This window comes from Anolis carolinensis, chromosome 1, assembly GCF_035594765.1.
Source record: "Anolis carolinensis isolate JA03-04 chromosome 1, rAnoCar3.1.pri, whole genome shotgun sequence".
NCBI classification, from domain to species: domain Eukaryota; kingdom Metazoa; phylum Chordata; class Lepidosauria; order Squamata; family Dactyloidae; genus Anolis; species Anolis carolinensis.
Window position 1 is genome coordinate 183,955,777 of NC_085841.1, and position 23,098 is coordinate 183,978,874.

The 23,098-nt window shown below is 40.6% G+C and overlaps 1 protein-coding gene across 3 annotated transcripts in view; it reads right to left on the reverse strand.

The window, feature by feature from the left end:
* The window catches only part of slx9 (SLX9 ribosome biogenesis factor), a 58,276-nt gene extending 35,178 nt beyond the window's left edge, over nucleotides 1-23,098 (reverse strand). The window contains exons 1-2 of one of the 3 annotated variants that reach the window (XM_062961686.1): nucleotides 22,817-23,098; nucleotides 15,382-15,490 (exon numbers count right to left, since the gene is read on the reverse strand). In XM_062961686.1, coding sequence (XP_062817756.1) covers nucleotides 15,382-15,490; nucleotides 22,817-22,957 — 250 coding nt within the window. In that variant the 5' untranslated portion in view covers nucleotides 22,958-23,098. The remainder of the gene's footprint in view (nucleotides 1-15,381; nucleotides 15,491-22,816) is intronic. The other 2 variants (XM_062961693.1, XM_062961679.1) reach the window with 2 other exon arrangements.

Sequence of the window (23,098 nt, forward strand, 5' to 3'; positions counted from 1 at the left end):
TTTAGCACAAAAAATAGAAACAAAGTGTGATCATACACTATATCAACTGGGCTGATGTTATCTGTGCAAATTACCTGATGGCAACAAGATGACAAAGGTCTTTATCTATTTGTTAGGCCTGCAATACAAACTGTCACTTATAGAAAAGAGAAAGCAGACAAATGTGTTCTGATGGATCCCAAGTAAAACAGGAAATCCTCCGATCTGTTTATCACAGTACCTTTTTAAAGAAACAGAATCCTATTTAAATATCATATATCAAACATATTCAAGTCTGAACAAGACATTATTACTTTCTGATTATTTGCATCATTTATTTCAGCATTCCGACTATATTGTGTAAGTCAATCAATGAGCCACAATTTTTTCAAAGCAAGTACAGGAGTACTGTGGTAAAACCAACTGATTTCCTTGTCAACAAATCATGCACATTTTAAAAATTACAGAGAAAAATAAGCATTGCAGAATAAAACCATAAGATGCACAAAACTAACATAGCCTAAGGTGAGAAGTAAAAAACATCTCTTCCATCATTCCCAGCAACACAGAAAGGCTGAAAGGTAGGCGGAATACACTTGCCATTATAATGACAGGTGCACAGATCATAGAGCCACAGTACATGCCTCCACAGACCCTAAACCTAATTTCCTTCATATGGTTAGTGGTTTGAATGTTGGGTTTGGGGGATTTGGGCTCAGATTTTTGCTTAGTCATGGAAACTCAATGGGTAAATTTGGGAAAGTCAGTATTTCAGTCTCAGAGGAAGGCAAAGGCAAACATTTTCTACCGAAATCTCGCTGGTAAGCTAAGTAACATTTATGTCAGTAGTTCTCAAGCTGTGGGTCCCCAGGTATTTTGGCCTACAGCTCCCAGAAATCCCAGTCAGTTTACCAGCTGTTAGGATTTCTGGGAGTTGAAGGGCAAAACATCTGGGGACCCACAGCTTGAGAACCACTGACTTATGTGTAATGCTGTGAACCAGAGGTGCTTTGGATGTTTGTTTTTCTTTTCTAATACCTGTATATCCATTTACATACATTATGACATAGTCTGGAAATGGAACCTAAGTCTAAAACTGAAATGAATTGATATTTTATATACACCTTACGCACATAACTTGAAGGTAATTTTATACACAACATTTTATTTAATTGTGTGCAAGAAACAAAGCTTGTATATACTGAACAATTGAAAAGCAAAGATGTGACTATCTCAGATATCCAAGTGAACAATTTTCAGGTATTTCACAATTCTGCACAAAAATTCCAATAGAAGATTGCCAAGTCAGACCTGATTTGAAGACGTGTAGTAACATTCCCATCACCCCCTCCCCAAAGTGCTCAAGGCTGTATATAATAATTTCAGAAAGGGTTGCGAGAGGATTAAAAGGCCCTGGGATTGTGCCTGGTGAATACAGAGGGAAAGGGCTGGCGGAAGATTCTCCCTTATATTGCTTATAGTGGCAGCAAACTATTGGGAAAAGAGACTGGCTTTGAAGTACACAGCAGACCATTCCTTGCTCTCCTAGCCTTGGCAGGTTTTTAAGGTTGTCAAACACAAAAGGATTCACAGTTCTACAAATGATGCAGTATTTTACAATTCAAACTAGAACTAATCCTCAAAGAAGTTAAGAATGGTGTTTCCACTTGCTGTTCTTTATTGCACCAGGCATTTCATTACTCTCTTGGGACTCTCTAAGGATAGGTTTGTAAATAATTCATGGCAGTGAGAATCTATCAGCAATACAGCAATTAAGTCAATTGATTTAACTGCTGTTACATTGACCTCTGTATCTAGTGATTACCTGGCCTGCAAACAAACAGCACTTCTCCTGTGTGGGTCAGCGTAGGGCTCTGGTATCCCATTTCCTCAAGCAACAAGAATGCAAACTCTTTATTCCCTGAAATTCTTTATTCCCCAAGAAGTTCAGATAAATTCTTCTTTGCCATATGACTTGTTTTCACAAATAATCTGGCACAATCTATCCTATGTTAACAAACAGGAAAAGGCTGCAGTTCTTGGGTCAGCAAGTCCCCAAGTGTTAACTTCTCATAACTGGGGAATCATGTTTCTGTAAGAATAATATCTAGACACCAGGCGTCTGAAGGACTTGGTATTGCAGCTTCTTTCTGACTTAATATAAACAGTCCCACATTCTTCTTCTAGAGTAAAATAGATTGGTATACCAACCCAAAATTATATTGAACTCTACAGCATCTGTGCCTGGCTTCATGAAAACGGTGGGGGAAATCCCACATCATTTTAATCAAGAAAGGAGGTTCTGGCTTGAACCATCTTTCATTTGTTTGAAAAGGAACCATCAAGCCAATTGTGATTTAGATCTTTTAGTCCCTGATGCAACCAAAAAAAAAACTAATGCAGCTGAAAAAAAGATTTCATGACAGTAAGTGCGGGACACTAGCCCAATACGTCGTACAACCACGCTGAAAAGGAGCCTCCTTACTTCAAGGATATAGACACAGATGAGCATGCACATACATTCATATACCACACACACAATTTCTCTTCACACATCACCTAAAGATTATCTCCCTACAAGATTACCTCTTAGGTGGGAATCATGCAGTGCCCCCAGATGCTGTCGGATAGCAAAACGCAGCAGGCTTATCAAGCATAGACTATGATGAAAATGACAGTCCAATGTCTGGAGGGTAACATGTTCCCACCTGTTCTAAAGCCTACAGTTTACTATCTCCGCATGCAGTACTGACCAACATGTAAATGCCTTTGATATCGGCATATACTGTCACATAAGAGGACATGCTTACCAAGGCCAACCCGCCCATTCCATTAAACTTGTTACCACTCACTACACAGATTTCCTCCAAGGAAAAGGGCTATAGACAATCTGGCTCTGAATCATAAATGAACAATTTCAGCTCAAAGACAAAAAAAGTGTACAAGAAACTCAGGAAGGTCTGGTTAACTTCAATGTGAAAGTGACATTTCCCCTACTGAGCTTGGATCTATATCATCACCTACTAAAACAAACCAGTAAAAGTCCTGCAACAAAATGCCTTCTTATCGGTTTGTCTACACTACAGCAAGCACTACTTCATCCTCACTTTATGAAAAGGCATGTTATGTTCTTCCTGATCTAAGGATAATCTGGTAAAAATAGTGGAGGTTACTTCATTGTTATTGTTTCAACAGTCTTATACATTCCATGCACAAAAACAGAAGTGGAGAGACTGAGACTACATTTCAGAGCTTGCCTTTGGTTTTCAGATCTTTCCAACACATAGTACAGAAAGGGGAGGAGTGTAGCAAAGCACTAATCTATTGCACAACTATACGTCAACAGTTAATCCAGCCATCTGTAGCTGTTGTGTCAGGGAACTGGCGAGCCTTCTGGGTTATGGAGTGCCATGGAAGGAAAAGCACAAGCCGACATCCTCCTCTGAATCACACAGACACTCTTGAACAGACTGGCTTTTTTTATCTGATTATCTGCTTAGTCACAGCCACTGCATGAAGTCATAGCCACTACATAAAAGAGGATAAAGGTTAATCTCTACACATCTACACTGATATTGTAATGAAGGAGCTCATCTGTTTACACATTACGTATTTTTAGAGATATTAGTTGAACAGATGCTGGCGATTCTTCGGTACTCTCCGGGACAGACGTGCTAACAAGTTATTGGGTCATTAATGAAAATAAGGAGCAGTTCAGAAATGCAATGCTATGTCCTCATGTCAGATAGATGAGCTGGTATCAGGGTTACTCCCCTCTACTTAATTATATTCTAGAATTCATATATACAAGATGGAGTAACACACAGGAGGGAGAGAAATCTTGCAGTATTTTGGGAGACCACAGACAAATTCTGAAATATATCTGCAGATCCAGCAGCACCAGAGGGAGATGTATTGCTTGTGCTGGCCATACAAAAGGCAGAACTAGAGACTTTTGAGGAAAATCCATTGGGAAAATTCACTATCCAATCCTAGAATTTATATTTTGAAATGAAATCTATGTAGTGGGTGGCTTGTTGCTCAACTCCTCCACTTTTTTATTGGAGGTTATTCAGTAAATGAAACTGGAGGAAGGGGAGGAGGGTGCATGAAAATATACAATTTAAGCATTTCAGAATATTACAACTTGCTTTTTAAGGATGTATTTAAATATTTTGTCAATTCCCTATATATATGTGTATATGTGTGTGATTTATATGAGGATCACAAGCTTAACACAGTGAGGATTGAAACAGCATTTGCCCGTACACTATAAAATTACCCTCTAATGTGCCAGTCATGGTATTGTATAAGGCATATCTCCATTTTTTAAAAGCTAACAAATCACAGGATTTTCTGTTTGTCTGTACAGGCAGTCCCTAAGTTACAAACATCTGACTTACAAAAGACTCATAGTTAAAAACAGGGGTGAGACAACAGGAAGTGAGATAAATGAACCCCTCAGAAGGAAAATTCACTCCTGGAAGAGTTATCATGGGGAAAAGATGTCTCCACTGAAACTTATCTCACCAATCCTTGTTTTCACAACAAGCCACATTTTTCAAAATCCAATTATCACAGGGACAGAAAGTGAAGTGAAATCTTTTGAACAGGGGCACAGACAGCAAAACAAATATCACAGGGTACTAACCCTTCCAAATGCTATTCAAAATTATATATATATATATATATATATATATATATATATACACACACACACACACACACACACACACACACACACACACACACTGCTGGAGTTGCACTCAAAAAATGTACCTGTTCCGAATTACAAACAAATTCAACTTAAGAATAAACCTACAGAACCTATCTGGTTTGTAACTTGGGGACTTCCTGTACTGGTCAATTTTTGAAGAATTGTGGCCTCATCGTGGCATGGAGGTGATAACGGTCAATCTGGCTAACACAGAAGGTGCTCTGGATAGGACCAGCCCTTTACCCAGAGATTTTCATTTCTTCTTTTTTGTTTTTCTTTCTTGTTTTTTTCCTGGCTCCGTACATCATTAATCTCTTCCTGAGTACCGCACACTCTTTCACTCCTAATCAGAACAATGGCATTGTTGCTGCAAATAGAGAGAGGCAATCCAATCTCAGGAGAGCCTTTTTTTTATACCATCCAAATCAACAAAGTGCACCAAGAACACAAACAAGAAGAATGGATCTCAGGATCTGCATGTACAATTGCCGATTGATCACGTCCCTAGCACAGTTCCATCTACTAGTGGAAGAAACGCATAGAATTAAGTATGACATTATCAGACTGAGTGAAACAAGAAGGAAAGATCCCCTGCAATGCGTATGGAACACTGATACCAGTATGTACCCAGGAGAACGAATGGCCAACTCAATATCCAGCGGAGTGGGTTTTATTGTGGCCCCACAATTCAAGCCTCGTGTCGTCAACATATGCTTCTACTCATAGCGTCTAGCTTCTTTAGAGTTCTCTGTGTCTCCCAATGTCACAGGCTGTCTGTTCCAAGTATATGCACCAACCTTAGATGCTGACGAACAGGAACATACAGACTTCTACGGCAAGTTGACTGATGCAGTAAAGGACTGTTGAAGCCACTTCAACTCACATATGGGCCCTCAAAAGCAAGGAGAAGGGCACATAGGGCCAGAGGAACAAATCTGGAGAATGGCTCGCTAATTTCTGTGGAGCCTTCTGTTCTTGGCACAGCAATTACCACTTCAAGATGCCGTCAGCTCGAAGATGGACCCATGTGATAAAAATAACCTTATTCAGCATCAAAACATGTTGGGTTTCCAGTAAAATTTGCCTTGTCTAGAATACCCACCCTTCTGGGATGCATATAGCACCAGCACATGAACAGAGATTGATATGTCAATGCCAGGTTAAAACCTATTTATGGAAACATTTTAGATCACTATATGGGTCTTTTTGTTCTACTTGTTTATGCCTTTGAGACATTTTATGGTGATTTTCTATGTAAGTATCAAGTATTTACTAATATAAATCTATACATATAGAAGTCAAAGTATGTACGTACACACACACACACACACACACATATACAGTAGAGTCTCACTTATCCAACATAAATGGGCCGGCAGAATGTTGGATAAGCGAATATGTTGGATAATAAGGAGGCATTAAGGAAAAGCCTATTAAACATCAAATTAGGTTATGATTTTACAAATTAAGCACCAAAACATCATGTTATACAACAAATTTGACAGAAAAAGTAGTTCAATACGTAGTAATGCTATGTAGTAATTACTGTATTTACAAATTTAGCACCAAAATATCACGATGAACTGAAAACATTGACTACAAAAATGCGTTGGATAATCCAGAACGTTGGATAAGCGAGTCTTGGATAAGTGAGACTCTACAGTATATCAATGGTTCTCAATCTGTGGGTCCCCAGATGTTTTGGCCTTCAACTTCCAGAAATCCTAACAGCTAGTAAACTGGCTGGGATTTCTGGGAGTTGTAGGCCAAAACACCTGGGGATCCACAGGCTGAGAACCACTGGTATATATGACTGTGTGTTGGTTAATACATTTGTGCCACAAAGACTCTTACATGACTTGATCAATCTGGACCAAACTTGGTACACATACCCTTCACTATCCAACTGAAAACAATTGAGGGCTTTGAACTGAAAAAGAAAATCTGTTTTGAGCCCAGAGCAAAGGGAAATAAAAGGAACAAAGTGAATTGGCTATGGCTAGGTTAAGGATTGGCTGTTGCTAGGTGAAATGGCCCTCTATGATGTCGCTGGAGAAGAAAGAAGGTGAAGTGGCTTGGCTGCTACTAGGTGACATGTATATGAGGGGAAGGGAGGGAGAAAAAGAAGTAAAAGAAAGGGAGGGAGGGAGGAAAAAGGGTATGAGGGGTGGGGGGAAAAAAGAAAAGGAAAGAAGGGAGGAGAAGGGAATAAAGAAGAAATGAAGCAAAGGAAGGAAGAGAAAAAAGGAAAGAAGTACATGTGGAAGAGGGGTTAAGGCATATGAGGGAAAGAAGGGAAGAGGAAAGGTAAGAAAAGAGAGTGAGAGAAGGTATATGAGGAAAAGGAGGAAGGAAAGAAAGCGTCTGCCCACCGTTGCCAGAATTTTGCCATGGAGACATTGTGAGATAGGCCTTCTCAGAGCTGGAGAAGGGAGAAAATAGGTCCCAGTGATGCCCAGTCAAGACTGGGTATATATGCTAGCATTAAAATAAAGAATGTTTCTTCTCAGGAAATAATTTACAGCCGTACTCTTTATAAAAGATATAATCCTGCTTGTAATATTTGCCATGGAAAATTTCTAACATTCATGTTTATTCTGATTTATACCACCAGAATGGACAGTGCTTAAAATGAAACAGATCCCTCCTGAAAGCCTGTAACCTAAATACCAGCAAAATAGAAGATTTAGAGCATGGAAAAGGATGGCATGAGCCAAGAATACATCTGGTCAAAAGCTTTTTAACATTATAAACATGCACATAATTACTCCAAATTATTATGCTTCAGAAAGGGGGTCATTAGGAGTCACAGCCAGAAGCAACTTTGTTTGGAACATAAGATGGATATGCAGAGGGTGGATGCAACTAAGGCAAAGGTTAAGGTACATCCATGGATAATTCATCCAGTAGCATAAATTTTCAGTATGATTACATAAGGGTTGTGTAGACAGCTATCAGTACAGTATCACCTGGTTGGGAACCTACATCACATCCTGAAGCACAACATTACATTCTTCAAAAATCTATTTCATTAGGCTCCCTCCCCCGCCCAAAAGGAACTGACCTCCCCCCAAAAGTTTGTTCACACTCCATCACTGAGAGAGTGGCAACATTATAAACAGAGTCCAATTATTACATTAGCCATATTACCTGGATTCAAGGTACCAATTAGCCAGTATGACTTTAAAAAATAAGGGAAAATAAGAAAACAAGACAATGACAATGTGTTAAGAGTTATACAGATGAGCAATTTGTAAGGCAAACCTCCACCTAGTTGAGAAAGATGGTCACACTAAAGGACACTTCACTTATTTTTCTCACACAGACCAGAGCCACCCCAAACTTTCTTTCTCATGAACATTTTATGTATTGATCCACTCATAAAGAGGCTGTAAAGTGAAGATTGGCTGACTAGATGAAATAAAATCCACAGGATGGCAGTTCATGATCCTCATTTAACGCAGGGATGGGCATCTTATACCTCTTCAGTTCAACCCAGCATAGTCAATCCTGAGGAATGATAAGCTACAAGCTCAATTGTCATGGTTTAATAAGTCCAGATAATTAATGATGATATAAAATAGGCTTATTTCACTATCATAGTTAAAAGATAACAGGCAACTATCAAATCTGGAACAGTCAATCACACATGTCTGAAAAAATCATTGGATGCATATGCTTTTTTAAAATAGGCATGCTTATTCAGAAGATGCTGAAGCTTTCACTCTGCAAATGTACTGACCCCAAGATACCAAAACAGGAAAACATGACAGCTTAATGTTGTACAGTTGCTATAATATTCAATGCACTATTAATCAGTCTAAGCCACTACACACAGCTTTAACGACCAAACAGTCCAGAACTTGAGATACCGTGAAACTGTATTTAGCATGTTAAATCTGCACAGTGCTTTAAAACTGAACCATTTCAAACTGCAGTCTTTTCGTATCTGTCTTTTCCACCTTTCCTCCATGAAATGTGAGACTCCATAGAGCTGAATCATTTTTTTAATCTATCTTCCCCACTTTTATCACCAAGTGGTAGACATGCAAGATAATATATCATAACATAGTTATTACATTTCAGGAAGGTGAACAACTAACATTAAATCCTTAATTCCAAGATGACAAAGAACATCCCCATAGCCTGGCCAACCTGAGTCAATTTTGCAGACCTATTTACATATTATGATGCTTCTGGGAATTGGGGGTAGAGATTGCCATCTGCTGACAGAAAGCAAAGTAACCACAAAAAGGACAAATAAGATGAACTGTGATGAAGCACTCCAGGAATTCTCATTCAGAGAATCACACTTATGAAAGAAAGCAAACTGAACAAAATAAAGAAAGAAATTCATATGATTTGGGATTTTGTGTGGGGGCAGCTTTCTCTGGTGGGAGAGGGTGGCACAATTTTCTTTAAACCAATGCTTTTATTTGACTAACATGTGTCAGGGGCCAATGCCACTGCACACTACCATTTTAAGTACCACTACCTTAAATTACAGCCTACTGCATTAAGCAAAATCCCTCAACATTATATTTTGAACAAGGAAGGGCAGGAGGAGCTGCTAGAGGAGAAGATGGCAAAAATAGGCTTAAGTCATTCTGTTGTAGATGCCCAAAAATGACAGAAAGAAATTCCTGGAAGTAAAAGCTGTTCACATTAAAGGAAATCACTACCTCGGCAAGAAGGGGGGGGTTCTTTTTTGGCGGTCTTTGAATTGAGGTTATGTGACCCTCTCTTGGGGATGCTTTAGCTATAGATTCTTGCACTGGAGGAGAAACAACTTCCAACACTATGGCTGGCTTTACACTGTAGAATTATTGCAGCCTGACACTAACTGCCATGGCTCAATGCTATGGAATCCTGGGAGTTGTAGTTTGCTGAGACACCAGCCCTCTTTGGCAGAGAAGGATGAAGATCTTGTAAAACTACAAATCCCAGGAACTCATAGCCTTGAACCATGTCAGTAAAAGAGATGTAAAACTGCATTCATTCTACAGTGCAGATATATCTTATGACTCTATAATTAGCTCATTCAAAAATGATGCTGGAAACATAATTCATCAATTTTGAAAGTACTGCGCTTCTGCTACCTTTCCAGTATTTTAAGTATACTCTTGCAAAAAAAGTGTGGGGAAATTCATTCCTTGCCAGGCCAGTTGTTTGCATCTCAGTCTAGATCCAACACTTTGTATTTACTTCTTCAATTTTTGCAATACTAACAAAGTACCAATCAAAGTCCTTGTTAAACAAATTATTGAGAAGATGGTGGAATAAATACAGTCTATGTTTTAGTAGGCTCATATTTCTAGTACTCTGCACAACAACTATGCAGGAGGTAGTGAACGAGAATTACATATACATTCTAAAATACTTATATTACCGAAGTGATAATTCAGATATAAATATACTGTGATATAAACCATCTTCCATAGGGAAGCACAAGCAAAAGTAAATATTCGTTTCTATGGGTACCAACAAGAGAAAGTGCTCTACTTCCAGTTACCAACAGACATGAGCTTTAAATAACTTTGATAGCTGTGGACGTTACAAACTATGTTTTAACTTCCACAGAAAACAAAATTATCTTAAACTTAGGTCCATCAGTCTGTTAGCACGAATTACCAAACAGTAATTCAAAGTGCTAAGTTTAAAAAGGTATCTCTACAAAATTTAGTTTACAAGGACAAACAATAACTATCATCACTCCACTAAGAGCAGGCTGTTATTTATTCATTAACAGCTAAGTTTCTATGTTGTCAAAGCACATTAACTACTCAGGAAAAGCTGTCAGCATGATAAGCCCCCTGTGAGAGTTAGCTGCAAAGGAAAACAAATTTCAAACTGAGCGAGGGAACAGGAGGGGTTGCAGAGAGGAAATAGGTAGTCATACAGGTAACCTCAAGGAGGAAATGTCTGTGGTTTGGGTAGAGTTCGTGATAACTTCTTTTTGACTCCATGGTGCTACTTTTAAAACGTAACTAGTTACACTTCCAAACAGCTGCTAGGGTTACTTACCATTAAGCCACAATTTTCTAAAAAATATATTAATGTTTGAAATTGATGAAAGATGTCACATTTATTACGTTTTCAAAAACGCAAAATGGCAGAAGATTCTGGACAATGTGTAGTACAAAACACAACAAAGTAGGGTACACACATAACATGTAACTATAACAGTAAGTAAAATCCAGTGACGGTTACGCCATAGTTGCACCACATTGTTTCTCATTACTTTGCCACTGTACTGTACCGTCTGTGCATATGTGACTCCAGGTTGCATGAAGACCTATGGAGGCGCCTTCTACACTGCCACATAAAATCCAGATTATCTGCTTTGAATTGGATTATATGGCAGTGTTGACTCATATAATCCAGTTCAAAGCAGATAATGTGAATATTGACAGAAATACTGACTGAAGGACCTGATATCCATTTGGGGTCTCCCATCAAAGAACTGCTCTGTAAACTCTGTCTGGTGATTCTAAGAAAAAAAAACTACTTAAAAAATCGAATATGAACTATTTGAGAGGTATTAAGCAAATGTAGAGATCCAGAAAACCCCAGAGCAAGACCTGAGTCATTTCAAGCAACTCACTTTCATGAGAGAATGCCCAAACTAGGGACTGTAAACAAGAATCACATGGCTGCAGACCCACAGTTGTCAATCAGTTGGATGGTCTGACACTCTTAGGCAAGGACACCTTTTCTAGGACCTTTCACTGAAGAAAAAGTAGCATGAAACACAGAGAATATACTTTATGGAATTCTGGGGAAAATATTCAGTTGGCACTAGCTGCAAGACCCAAGGAAAGCCATGAATTTAGGACATCGGAGACAGCACACAGAATGGTTTCAGCTCCCCCCCCCCTCAAAAAAAAAGTCATAACATGAGATTTTGCCCTAAATGTAATACTTTTCTCTAGCGGCCAGTACATTGTTCTATATTAAAAAACAGAAGGTGTAAGTTTGACTTGGTGAGAACTGAAGGTTGCTCATTTTGAAACAGATAGTGAGAAAGTGAGAAGATTGTCTTCTGCTAAATTTGCCCCCATTTAAGGTCCAGGTTTTCATATTCTTACTTTACCTGGCACCTATTCTCCTGCTGTCTGCCAGTTAAGAAAAGCCTCCATCTTTCTCCTGTAGCGTTATAGAAACAGGCAAGGATCACCACTACAATTTCTATCCCTTTCTCCAACTCTAAGGTTGAAAGAAAAACTAAAAGCTGATTGGTAACTATACTGTCCAAGGATAAGCATAGATAACATTTTTCAACCTTACTAATGAAGCAATGCTTTAAATAAACTGATTTTGAAAGGAAAACATTTTAGTGTAGCAATTCAGTGTGTAGAGTTTTAAACTCACAATGCACGACATAACATTAAAGGAAGAAAGGGATAGCAATTGTGTCCCTTATTAAATATTTGAACCTCCAAGGTCATCAGTAATTCAACACTATCCGAGAGAATAATTAATATTAAAGCATACTTAAATATCTATTCTCAGGAGTTATTTTATTAATCAGAATTGTAGTCCTTCGTGCACATAATAATTAAGTTCTGCTCTGTGCCTGGGGACCCACAGAGATGCTCAAAATACACACTCAAAATGCAATCAGTTAACATACTCTCAATATCCAGGATTCAAAATTGTTTTGAGGATGGAGGGGAGAGGGAAAATATCTCCAAAGCATGTTCTCCTATTGTCACCAGATATAGATGTTTAAACTATTAAACATTTCACTTCACCAGGGTAAAAGCTATCAAGGTTAAAGCATGTGGTAGGGGAGAGAAAGCCAACTGCTCTTCAAGGTATTGTCCCACCATCCATTATGGCTAGGTGAGAGTTAAAGCATGGCTTCTTAAGTTATCTAATGTGTGGGACCAGAACCATATTTGGGTCCTGTCTGTCCTGGATACTTGCCTGGAGCTAAAAGTGAATGGCTCAGCGACCATCCCATGGACCACTATTTAAGGAAGCAAGGAGTTCAACAACATCTGGAGGCACCAGATTTCCCAATCCTGACTCAGAAATACAAAATTATGGGAAAGAGAACTTTTTCACCATGTTTTGGCCTTTCCTGGGACACTTAAGACCCAGATGATGCCTCATTTAACAGAAAGTGAACTCGAGAAATCCCTGTAAAGGGAAGCTAACATACCTCTAGTGCCCTTTCACCAGCTAAAGGAGACTTTTTCAACTACACAGGCCTTTGAGTGGACTAATTCTCAAGAGAGCCTCATTGTTGGGGTGCTGTTAGTTCTTAATTTTAAAAATAATTTGTTTTCGCATTCTGATCATATTTTTAATGGAATGTGATTATTGTTGGTTACCTTGAGTGTTATTTTTGTCAAAAATCATAGTATTAAACAAGTAAGTAATAAAGCTTCCCTAACACTTCAATCAGATAATGCTGGCTTCAATGCTTTCTTTTGCAATTCATAATAAATAACTTTCAGCTAATGACTAAGTTGTAGAACTGAGATCAAAAAGACATCACACTAGCAAACAGCAAAGTTTGACTTGTACACTGTTACAGTATTAGAGATTGCAGCAACATCTTGTCTGTAGTAGACTAAGAGTGTATCAATGCTATGGAACGCTGAAGGTTGTAGTTTGTTGAGGTGGCTGCACGCTTTGGCAGAGAAGGCTACAGACCTTGTAAAATTACAACTCCCATTGTGCCACAGTATAGAACCATGGTAGTTAAAGTGCTGTCAAACTTTTAATTCTACAGTGTAATATACCCTTAAAAAACACAAAAGGGTACCTACACAGCTAATCTACACTGAAGAATTAATGCAGTTTGATATCACATTAACTACCATGGCTCAATGCTATGGAATCATGGCAACTGTAGTTTTATAAGGTCTTTTGCCTTGTCTGCCAAAGAGTGTTATTGCTTCACCAAACTATAAGTACCAGGATTCCACAGCATTGGGCCATGGCAGTTAAGGTGCTGTCAGACTGCATTAATTCTACAGTATAGATCAGTGGTTCCCAAACTTATTTGCCCTATCACCCCCTTTCCAGAAAAAATATTACTCAGCGCCCCCTGGAAAGGGGTGTGTGGCTTAGAGGGGTGTGCGTGGTTCCTGCTCAAAAGGGTGGGGCTGAGCCTCTCCCCAATCCAAGATGCAGGGCTGGGAGGGGGAGGTGGGCGGGGCCACAAATGGGAGGCCAGCACTGGGATGGGCGGAATTACGAGTTCTGAGGCAGGGCTGAGCTTCTATCCCTGTCCTGCAGCGCCTGCCAGGACACAGGGGGGCGGGGCTATAGGAGGGGGCAGGGCCTCTATACCCCACCCCCGTGTTCTAACAAGCGCCTCAGGGAAGGTATACAGAGGCTCTTAGGAAGAGGCCCCACCCCTAGCCCTGCCCTTTAGTCCTAAAAGGCCTCTCAGGAGAGGTAGAGAGGCTCAGCCCTGTCTCAGGCTCTTGGAAAGAGGCCCCGCCCCCTTCCCTAGCCCCACCCTCTGTGTCCCAACAAGCGCCTCAGGAGAGGTATAGATTTCTCAGCCCTGTCTCAGGCTCTTGGGAAGAAGCCACGCCCACTCCTCTAGCTCTGCCCCCTGTGTGTTCTAACAGGCGCCTCAGGTGCTCAGCCCTGTCTCCGGCACTTGGGAAGAGGCCCCTCCCCTCCCCTGGCCCCGCCCCCATGTCCTAATAGGTGCCATCACTGCCCCCCTGGATCGCTTCAGCGCCCACCGGGGGGCGGTAGAGCCCACTTTGGGAATCACTGGTGTAGATGCACCTTAAATCTACCTATGCCAAGTTTCATACAATCTGCATTATAATCGTTCCCAACTTGAAAAAAAGCACTAGGGAGAAGAGAGTAGCATTGGTTTTAAGTATACACAGCATGAGTTAAGATATTAAGAGATGTGTAATTTTTCAATATATTTTGTGTTATCAAACAAATCATAAAACAAAGTAATGGTTCATTAAAAAACATCACATGGTCTTTAGTTTGTCAATGTCCAGCATTGTCAAGTCAAGGATAGAAAGAATATTAGTTCATAAATGTGTATTTGTAATTATTATTACATCAGCTATTATTGACAAAGGCAATATGTGCAAACCAAATGATTTCCTAAAGCTCAATTTTAAGCACTTTTATTTGTGTTCTTAACCTTTCTGTAACAGCAATATTCCAGACAATGTGCACACAAAAATAATTACAAACCCCTTAAATCTACTGATACTATGAATGTTTCTGATCTTATGCCTGGTATAGAATGGTAATAAGATCTTTGTGTTACAAATGTTTATGTCATCAGAGAAAAATGAAAATTAGACTGATTGCTTGTGAGACAGGAACTGTCTGACCCATGATTTTACAGATTTCAGAGAAGACCAATGTTTTGCTATATCCACTCAAATACTTCCACCAAATATTAAAAGTGCGTACAAATATATTTACAATATCATCTGCAAATACCTTTCAAGATAGGTTACTCAATCTGCTTGCTTTATGGGTAAATTTTTAAAAAAAATAAGTTCTGACAGTTTTGCATTTTATAGCTGATGATAATCAATACCTCTTTCCCTGGAAAATGCCAATACTTTCTGAAGGATACAACGAACCTGAAATTATTCTAGATTCTAGGAAAATATAGCATGCAAGTTCTCACATCCACACCTCTTGCAAAATGAACCTGTAGATTTCTCAATTCTTACCTTTTATGGTTGAAACAGTGCTTCTTGAATGTGTGTCCAACTTCTTCACTAGAGATTTTGGGTCTATTTTCACCCCAGCAAAGATGTCTGAGGTCAACAAAACAGGGTCCTAGCATAGACAAAAATAAGAATGTGATGCAACTAACTCCTTTATCATGAGCCTAATTTTGGTTCTAGAGGATAGAACTGGATCTATAAGTTCCCTTGCTCTGATATAGAAAACCTCTGGCTCAAACTCATCACAAAGTTACCAGTATTTTCACATTAGAAAATACAAAACATGTCTTAAAACAAATAGTTTAAACTTATTTCTCTTACTTATTTGCCTATCCATCTAATTCTTATTCTTTATCAGAGACCAGCAGGATACAATGGTTTGCATGTCAGACAAGGAATCTGAAGACCAAGGATTTGAATCCTTGCTCAGCTATGGAAACCTGCTGAGTGGCCTTCAGCAAGTCATTCTCTCTCAACCTCACAAGAAGGCAAAGGTAAAATCCCTTTGAACAAATCTTGCCAAGAAAACCCCATATAGGTTTGCCTCAAAGTCAACATAAGTAAAAAAAAACAACCTGAAGGCATAGTGTCATTACCACCAAGCTTGTCAGGACCTGTTCTATTGAAAAATGTGCCTCACATCTCTCTCTGCTAAGGAAAACTCAATTGAGAGTTTTCTTAAATGGTTTTTCTGCTGTACTTCTGTCTCAAATACTTGATAAGGGGTTGCCAATTGAGTTAAAAGGATATGACAGTGTTGTGTTATTCCTCACGTGCAAGAATAGGACAAGAGAATGAAAATAAGGAAATAAAGCAGGTTGAGGACAACAGAAAAAACTGCAGGCTGACTTGAATTATGCCTGGGATGCTGTTCTCTTTCCAAATGAGATGTAGGCTTAGTACCTGTGCTAACTAGCTACAAGAGAGGCAATGCATCTATTATATGTTTTAAAAAAACAAGCAAAAAGCCCCGACTTCAGAGATCTCAGTGATCTACTATCCATGGAAAATAAATCTTGTAATGCTGTCTTAGAAATGAAAAGCAACGACATTTTCTGAAAGTTTCCCACTACAAAAGTTAAACTAAGATATGTACTACATATTGTGATGGCAGACATACTAGCCAGACCTATATATGTAACAGACAGCCACCCTATTATTTTTAAACAATAACATGATTACCCCAGGATGTTGTTGTTGTTTATTCGTTCAGTTGCTTCCAATTCTTTGTGACCTCATGGACCAGCCCATGCCAGAGCTCTCTGTCGAACATGGCTATCCCCCCCCCCCCCCCGGCTCCTTCAAGGTCAAGCCAGTCACATCAAGAATACCATCCATCCATCTTTCCCTTGGTTGGCCTCTCTTCCTTTTTCCTTCCATTTTCCCCAGCATCATTCTCTTCTCCAGCTAATAAATTACACCAGGGTAATTTATTGGAATCAGAATATACCTCTTTATAGTTTTGTTTTAGGGAATATCATGTTGTTCTTTTGAAAATACAGGATGCTTTCCTGCTTTATCACAAACCATGCATTCAGGTTACAATTTATTATTTAACCAATTCTTCTTTGGCAATATTTTTCAATTGAGCACTTGAAAAGAAACTTATTAGCATATGCATTTGAATGCAAAATATTAAGAACTCACTGAGAATACAGAGTGGGAACAGCAACCAACAAAACAAATAAATATAGCACAGAAATTCTTCCAGGGAATTGGTGATACTTGGTTTTGACATCTGAACTTTGAGACCTCGGAAAGAAAAGAAATTGCTTGAAGAAAGGGGAAGCACAAGGAAAGTGAGGCTTAGTATTGTACAACAGACTTCGAACATATAGCCATTTGATTCTGAAAAGAAAGAGGCACTAGGGATCATATTTGCAAACATACATGGGTAATGGAGTTTCAGATGAAAGTCAGCCTATTCCTTATAGATTATAGTAAAGACTTTGTGAAGATCATGAAAAATTATGTGCTGCTCTGCAAGGTAACAAGAGTGTCACAATATTTAACTATCTGACAATCTTGATAAGAGGCCAGGATAGAAAGCGGAGAACCTGAATGGTTTTCAATGTGTGGAGGTGCATTTTATCATTTTACTATATAGAACATTATGTAATTCCAATAGCAATGGTATAACACAGTGGTTCTCAAAGTGCGCTCTGTGGGGCCTTTAGGGCTCCATGAAGCATACTGAGGAACTCCATGGTTTCCTCCTCCTCACCCTTCCTCTTTCCTGCTCCTTCCCCAACTCCCTTCCCACCTTGCCTTCCTTGTTTCTAAAACCCTATTTTCCTCCTACCACTCAGGGGGTGCTTTGATTGTGTTTTTCCTGCATGGCAGGATGGCCCCTGGGGTTTCTGTTGCTGCTGCTATTATTATTATTATTATTATTATTATTATTATTATTATTATTATTATTATTAAGGCTGGGTGGCCATCTGTTGGGGATGCTTTAATTGTGCTTTTTCTGCCCTGGTAGAAGGGGGTTGGACTGAATGACCGCTGGAATCTTCCACTGAAATACTGTTAAGTTTATGTTAGTTAAAATTGTTCTTTATTTTAAATATTGTATTGTTCTTTCATTCTTTATTTCCTTTTTTTTTTGCACTACAAATGAGATATGTGCAGTGTACGTGCTTTTTTCTGATAGCTCACACAAACACTCTCCATCCACCTGCCACTGGCCCGGCCCAGCTATCAAATTTTAAAACATAATGCATCAAAAATTTGCCCACACCTGACATATATTCCTTATATATATTATAATACTAGCTTGGAGACCCGGCGATGCCCGGGTCATTTGAGAAAGGCATTGTTTGCCTGTGTTCCAAGTGTAGCCTATATCCAATGTCAGCTGGGTTCAGTGGGTGCGGGTGAGCTCCAACTCCCATATGCAAGTCCCATCGTCCAGTGTCCATCCCCCTCCAAACAGAGCCAGTATGTAGAATAGGTCATGAGGGCTCCATGTACCATGTTTGGTCTTGATCAGTCATTTGTGTGGGTCGCGGTGCTCTCAGGAAGTGAGTGAAGGTATTGGAAGTCCCATCGTCCATGGTCCATCATCCTCCAAACTGCATCTGGGTGTAGAGTGAGTCATGGGTGTTCTCTGTTTGAAGTTTGGTCTTGATGAGACATTGATGGGGGTGACAGTGGTCTCAGGAAGTGAATGAATATACTGCAAGTCCCATCATCCAAGGTCCAAGCTCTTTCAAATCCGATTACATACTCCGATTTCACTTTTATAATATATATGTATGTATCAGCGTTTTGATTGGCCTGGCGGAATATGTGCTCACGTTTTGATTGGCCGCCACTATCCCAGGCCACTGAGACCAACAGGAATGACGGATCTGCACCAAACTTGGCACACTTCATCCCCACGATGCACTTTATGACCTGCTGCCATTTGGGGGAGGATGGACCACAGATGATGGGATTTGCAGTACTTTCAAACACTTTAACTCCCACAGACTACTGCAATGCCCAGCAATGATAGAAATGGACCAAACTTGGCACACAGAACTCCTGTTGACCCCTTTACATCCTGATGGGGCAGGATGGACCAAGGATGATGGAATTTGCAGTACCTTCCCTCACTTCTTGAGACCACAGCAACTGCCACAAATCACACAACTGAACCAAACCAGGCACACATATCCCAAATGACACACTTCACATGCTGCAGCAGTTTGACGGAGGGTGGACCAAGGATTATGGGATTTGCAGTACATTCATCCAATTCAACTCCCACAAACCACTGTGATGCCCATGAATGACAAAACTGTATCAAACTTGACACGCAGGTGCAGGGTAGCCCACTTTACATCCTGGTGCAGTTTGGGGGAAGAGGGACTGTGGATGAGGGGACTTACAATATCTTCAGTCACTTCCTGGGTCTACTGTGACCCCCACCAATGACTGATCAAGACCAAACTTGGCACATAGAGCCACCATGGCCCACTCTACATCTTGGTGAGATTTGAAAGAGCTTGGACCTTGGATGATGGGACTTGCAGTATATTCATTCACTTCCTGAGACCACTGTCACCCCCATCAATGTCTCATCAAGACCAAACTTCAAACAGAGAACACCCATGACTCACTCTACACCCAGGTGCAGTTTGGAGGATGATGGACCATGGACAATGGGACTTCCAATACCTTCACTCACTTCCTGAGAGTACCGCGACCCACACAAATGACTGATCAAGACCAAACATGGTACATGGAGCCCTCATGACCTATTCTACATACTGGCTCTGTTTGGAGGGGGATGGACACTGGACGATGGGACTTGCATATGGGAGTTGGAGCTCACCCGCACCCACTGAACCCAGCTGACATTGGATATAGGCTACACTTGGAACACAGGCAAACAATGCCTTTCTCAAATGACCCGGGCATCGCCGGGTCTCCAAGCTAGTATGTAATATATAAACATTTCTTGGGGCTTCACAAAAAAAATTACTTCAAAAAGGGCTCAGCGGCTAACAACATTAAGGTTGCTGTTGTTAATTGTTTATATTAGTTCTAACTATTTTGAATAGTTCTATGTTTAACTGTATTAATGTTTGTTTTAAATTGTACATTGTAATGTTTTAGCATTGTTACCTGTTTTAAGGGCAAAGGTAAAGGTAAAGATTTTCCCCTGATGTTAAGTCCAGTCGTGACCAACTCTGGGGGTTGGTGCTCATCTCCATTTCTAAGCCGAAGCGCCGGCGTTGTGGCTGGCATGACTGCATGGAGTGCCATTACCTTCCTGTACCTATTGATCTACTCACATTTGCATGTTTTTGAACTGCTAGGTTGGCAGGAGCTGGGGCTAACAGTGGGCGCTCATTCCGCTCCCGGGATTTGAACCTGGGACCTTTTGGTCCGCAAGATCAGCAGCTCAGCGCTTTAACACACTGTGCCACCAGGAGCCCCCTAAGAGGGCAAAAGTAGAATATAAATCTATCTTCTATACACATAATAAAAGGGGAAATGTGTATGTGTGTATGTGGCATGGGTGTCCACTCACACAGACAGAGTCCCATCTCCACAAACAGGCTACAGTTCCCACTCTCTTGAAGGACACTGCAGGTTATAGAGAGCGCCATGAACATGTCCAAGATCCCTACCAATGTCCGCCATACTGTCTGCCACAAACGCCATACTGAAGCAAAGATTTTCATTCGGAGACAATTTCCTCCTGGATTTTCTGTTTTTTCCTCCACCAAGGGCAGCTCCCAGGGTTCCTTTCTCTTTCCATTGGTGTGGAATTTGTATGACCCCACCCACTGCCTTTCCCTTAACCATTTCCTATGGCACACAGAAGACACTTACTTTTTGGGAGGAGAGCAATGACCGATCTCAATAAAATAGTGAAAAGTAGAGACATTATACTGACAACAAAGGTCCACATAGTTAAGGCAATGGTATTCCCCATAGTAAACTATGGATGCGAGAGCAGGACCATAAGGAAGGCTGAGCAAAGGAAGATAAAAGCCTTTGAACTGTGGTGTTGGAGGAAAATTCTGAGTGCCTTGGACCGCAAGAAAACCCAACCAGTCCATACTCCAGGAAGTAATGCTCAGCTGCTCACTGGAGGGAAAGATATTAGAGGAAAGATGAAGTACTTTGGCCACAACATGAGAACACAGGAAAGCTTGGAGAAGATAATGATGCTGGGGAAAATATAAAGAAAAAGGAGGAGGAGCTGACCAAGGGCAAGGTGGATGGATGGTATCCATGAAGAGACTGGTTTGACCTTGAAGGAGCTGTGGGTGGTGACAGCTGACAAGGAGCTCTGGCATGGTTTTTTTTTTTTTTTTGGTGTCAGGAGCAACTTGAGTCGCTTCTGGAGTGAGAGAATTGGCCGTCTGCGAGGACGTTGCCCAGGGGACGCCCGGATGTTTTTTGATGTTTTTACCATCCTTGTGGGAGGCTTCTCTCATGTCCCCGCATGGAGCTGGAGCTGATAGAGGGAGCTCATCCACGCTCTCCCCGGGTGGGATTTGAACCTGGCAGCTTTCAGGTCAGCAACCCAACCTTCAAGTCACTTAGTCCACTACGCCATCTGGCATGGGTGATCCATGAGGTCACGAAGAGTCGGAAGCAACTGAACGAATCAACAACAAAAACTATTTGTGGCTGCCACAAACTATAGTAGATTCTCGCTTATCCAACAGAAATGGGCCAGCTGAAAATTGGATAAGCAAAAATGTTGGATAATAAGGAGGATTTAAGGAAGTCTATTAAACATCAAATTATGTTATGATTTTACAAATTAAGTACCAAAACTTCATGTTTTACAACAAATCGACAGAAAAAGCAGTTCAATACATGGTAGGGTTATGTAGTAATTAATGTATTCACAAATTTAGCACCCAAACATTGCAATGTATTGAAAATATTGATTTTAGTCTACTAAAACGCAGACTGTGTTGGATAATACAGAATGCTGGATACGCGAGACTCTACTGTATGTTGAATTGGCCGAGACTCTATGAGATATGCATTGAAAAACTGTAGCAAAACATGCTGCAGGATACCCTGCAACTAACAAAGTTATGGCTGCTTAATAAACTTTCCCCATGTTTTTATGATAGAACCAATTAGGAAATGACATTTATAACCCAGGAACAAAATTTGTGTTATGTAGTGTTATTGGTTCTGGAACTATGATAATTATTTTTTAAATCATGTCAGAAGCGACTTGAGAACATACTGTAAGTTGCTTCTGGTGTGAGAGAATTGGCTGTCTACAGACACATTGCCCAGGTAACGCCCGGATGTGTTATCATCCTGCTGGGAGGCTTCTCTCATATCCCCGCAAGCTAGAGCTGACAGACAGGAACTCACCCCACCTCCTGGATTCAAACCGGCAACCTTCAGGTCAGCAACCCAACCTTCAGGTCAGCAGTCCAGCCGGCACAACGGTTTTTAACCCATTGTGCCACCATGACTTCATTTACTATATTTGATACTTTGGCTTAATGCTTTGTTAATGTTGGATTTTAAATTTGATCCCTCTGAATAGCTCGAATCTTAACATTTTATTCTTTTGACTGTTTTATGTGTGATAATGTACTTTTGTCACGTTATTGTTTAATTTGTGGTAATGCTTTTTATTATCACTTTGAAGTGGAAGACGTCGAATATGTTTGGGTGCTTTTGATTGTATTGATTTTGTTTGCACTTATTTGTTGTAAACCGCCCTGAGTCCCCACGGGGAGATAAGGCAGGATATAAATAAATTATTATTATTATTATTATATTTTAAATATTTTCCAAGGCCTGGGCCTCGCAGCCACTTCCCTCAGCTTAAGAAGCAACTCCTCCGAGCCACGCGGGAGCCTCAAGATAAGGCCCTCGTTCCTCCTTTCAGTCGTCTCGCTCCCTCCTCACCCTTCTGTTCCAAGATGGTACGGCCCATGCCTTAGCGCACACTCACCCGGGCTGCCTTCACCGGCTTGCTTTGGGGGGCGGCGAAGGGGAAGGCGTTTACCGCGAGGCCCTCGCCCCCCTGAGGCTGCGGTGCTGGCTTCGGCGCCGCCGGGTGCAGCCTTGGCCGCCTTCGCACTTTGCCCACCATGGCGGCCCGGAGAAGGAGAGCACGAAACCCACGGAGGCAGCAAGCGAGCGAGGGAAGCTCAAGGAGGACAGAAAAGGAGATTCCCCTGCGCGCTGGCTCAAGGCTTCCCCTCGGAAACACGACGTCTGGAGGCAAGGTTCC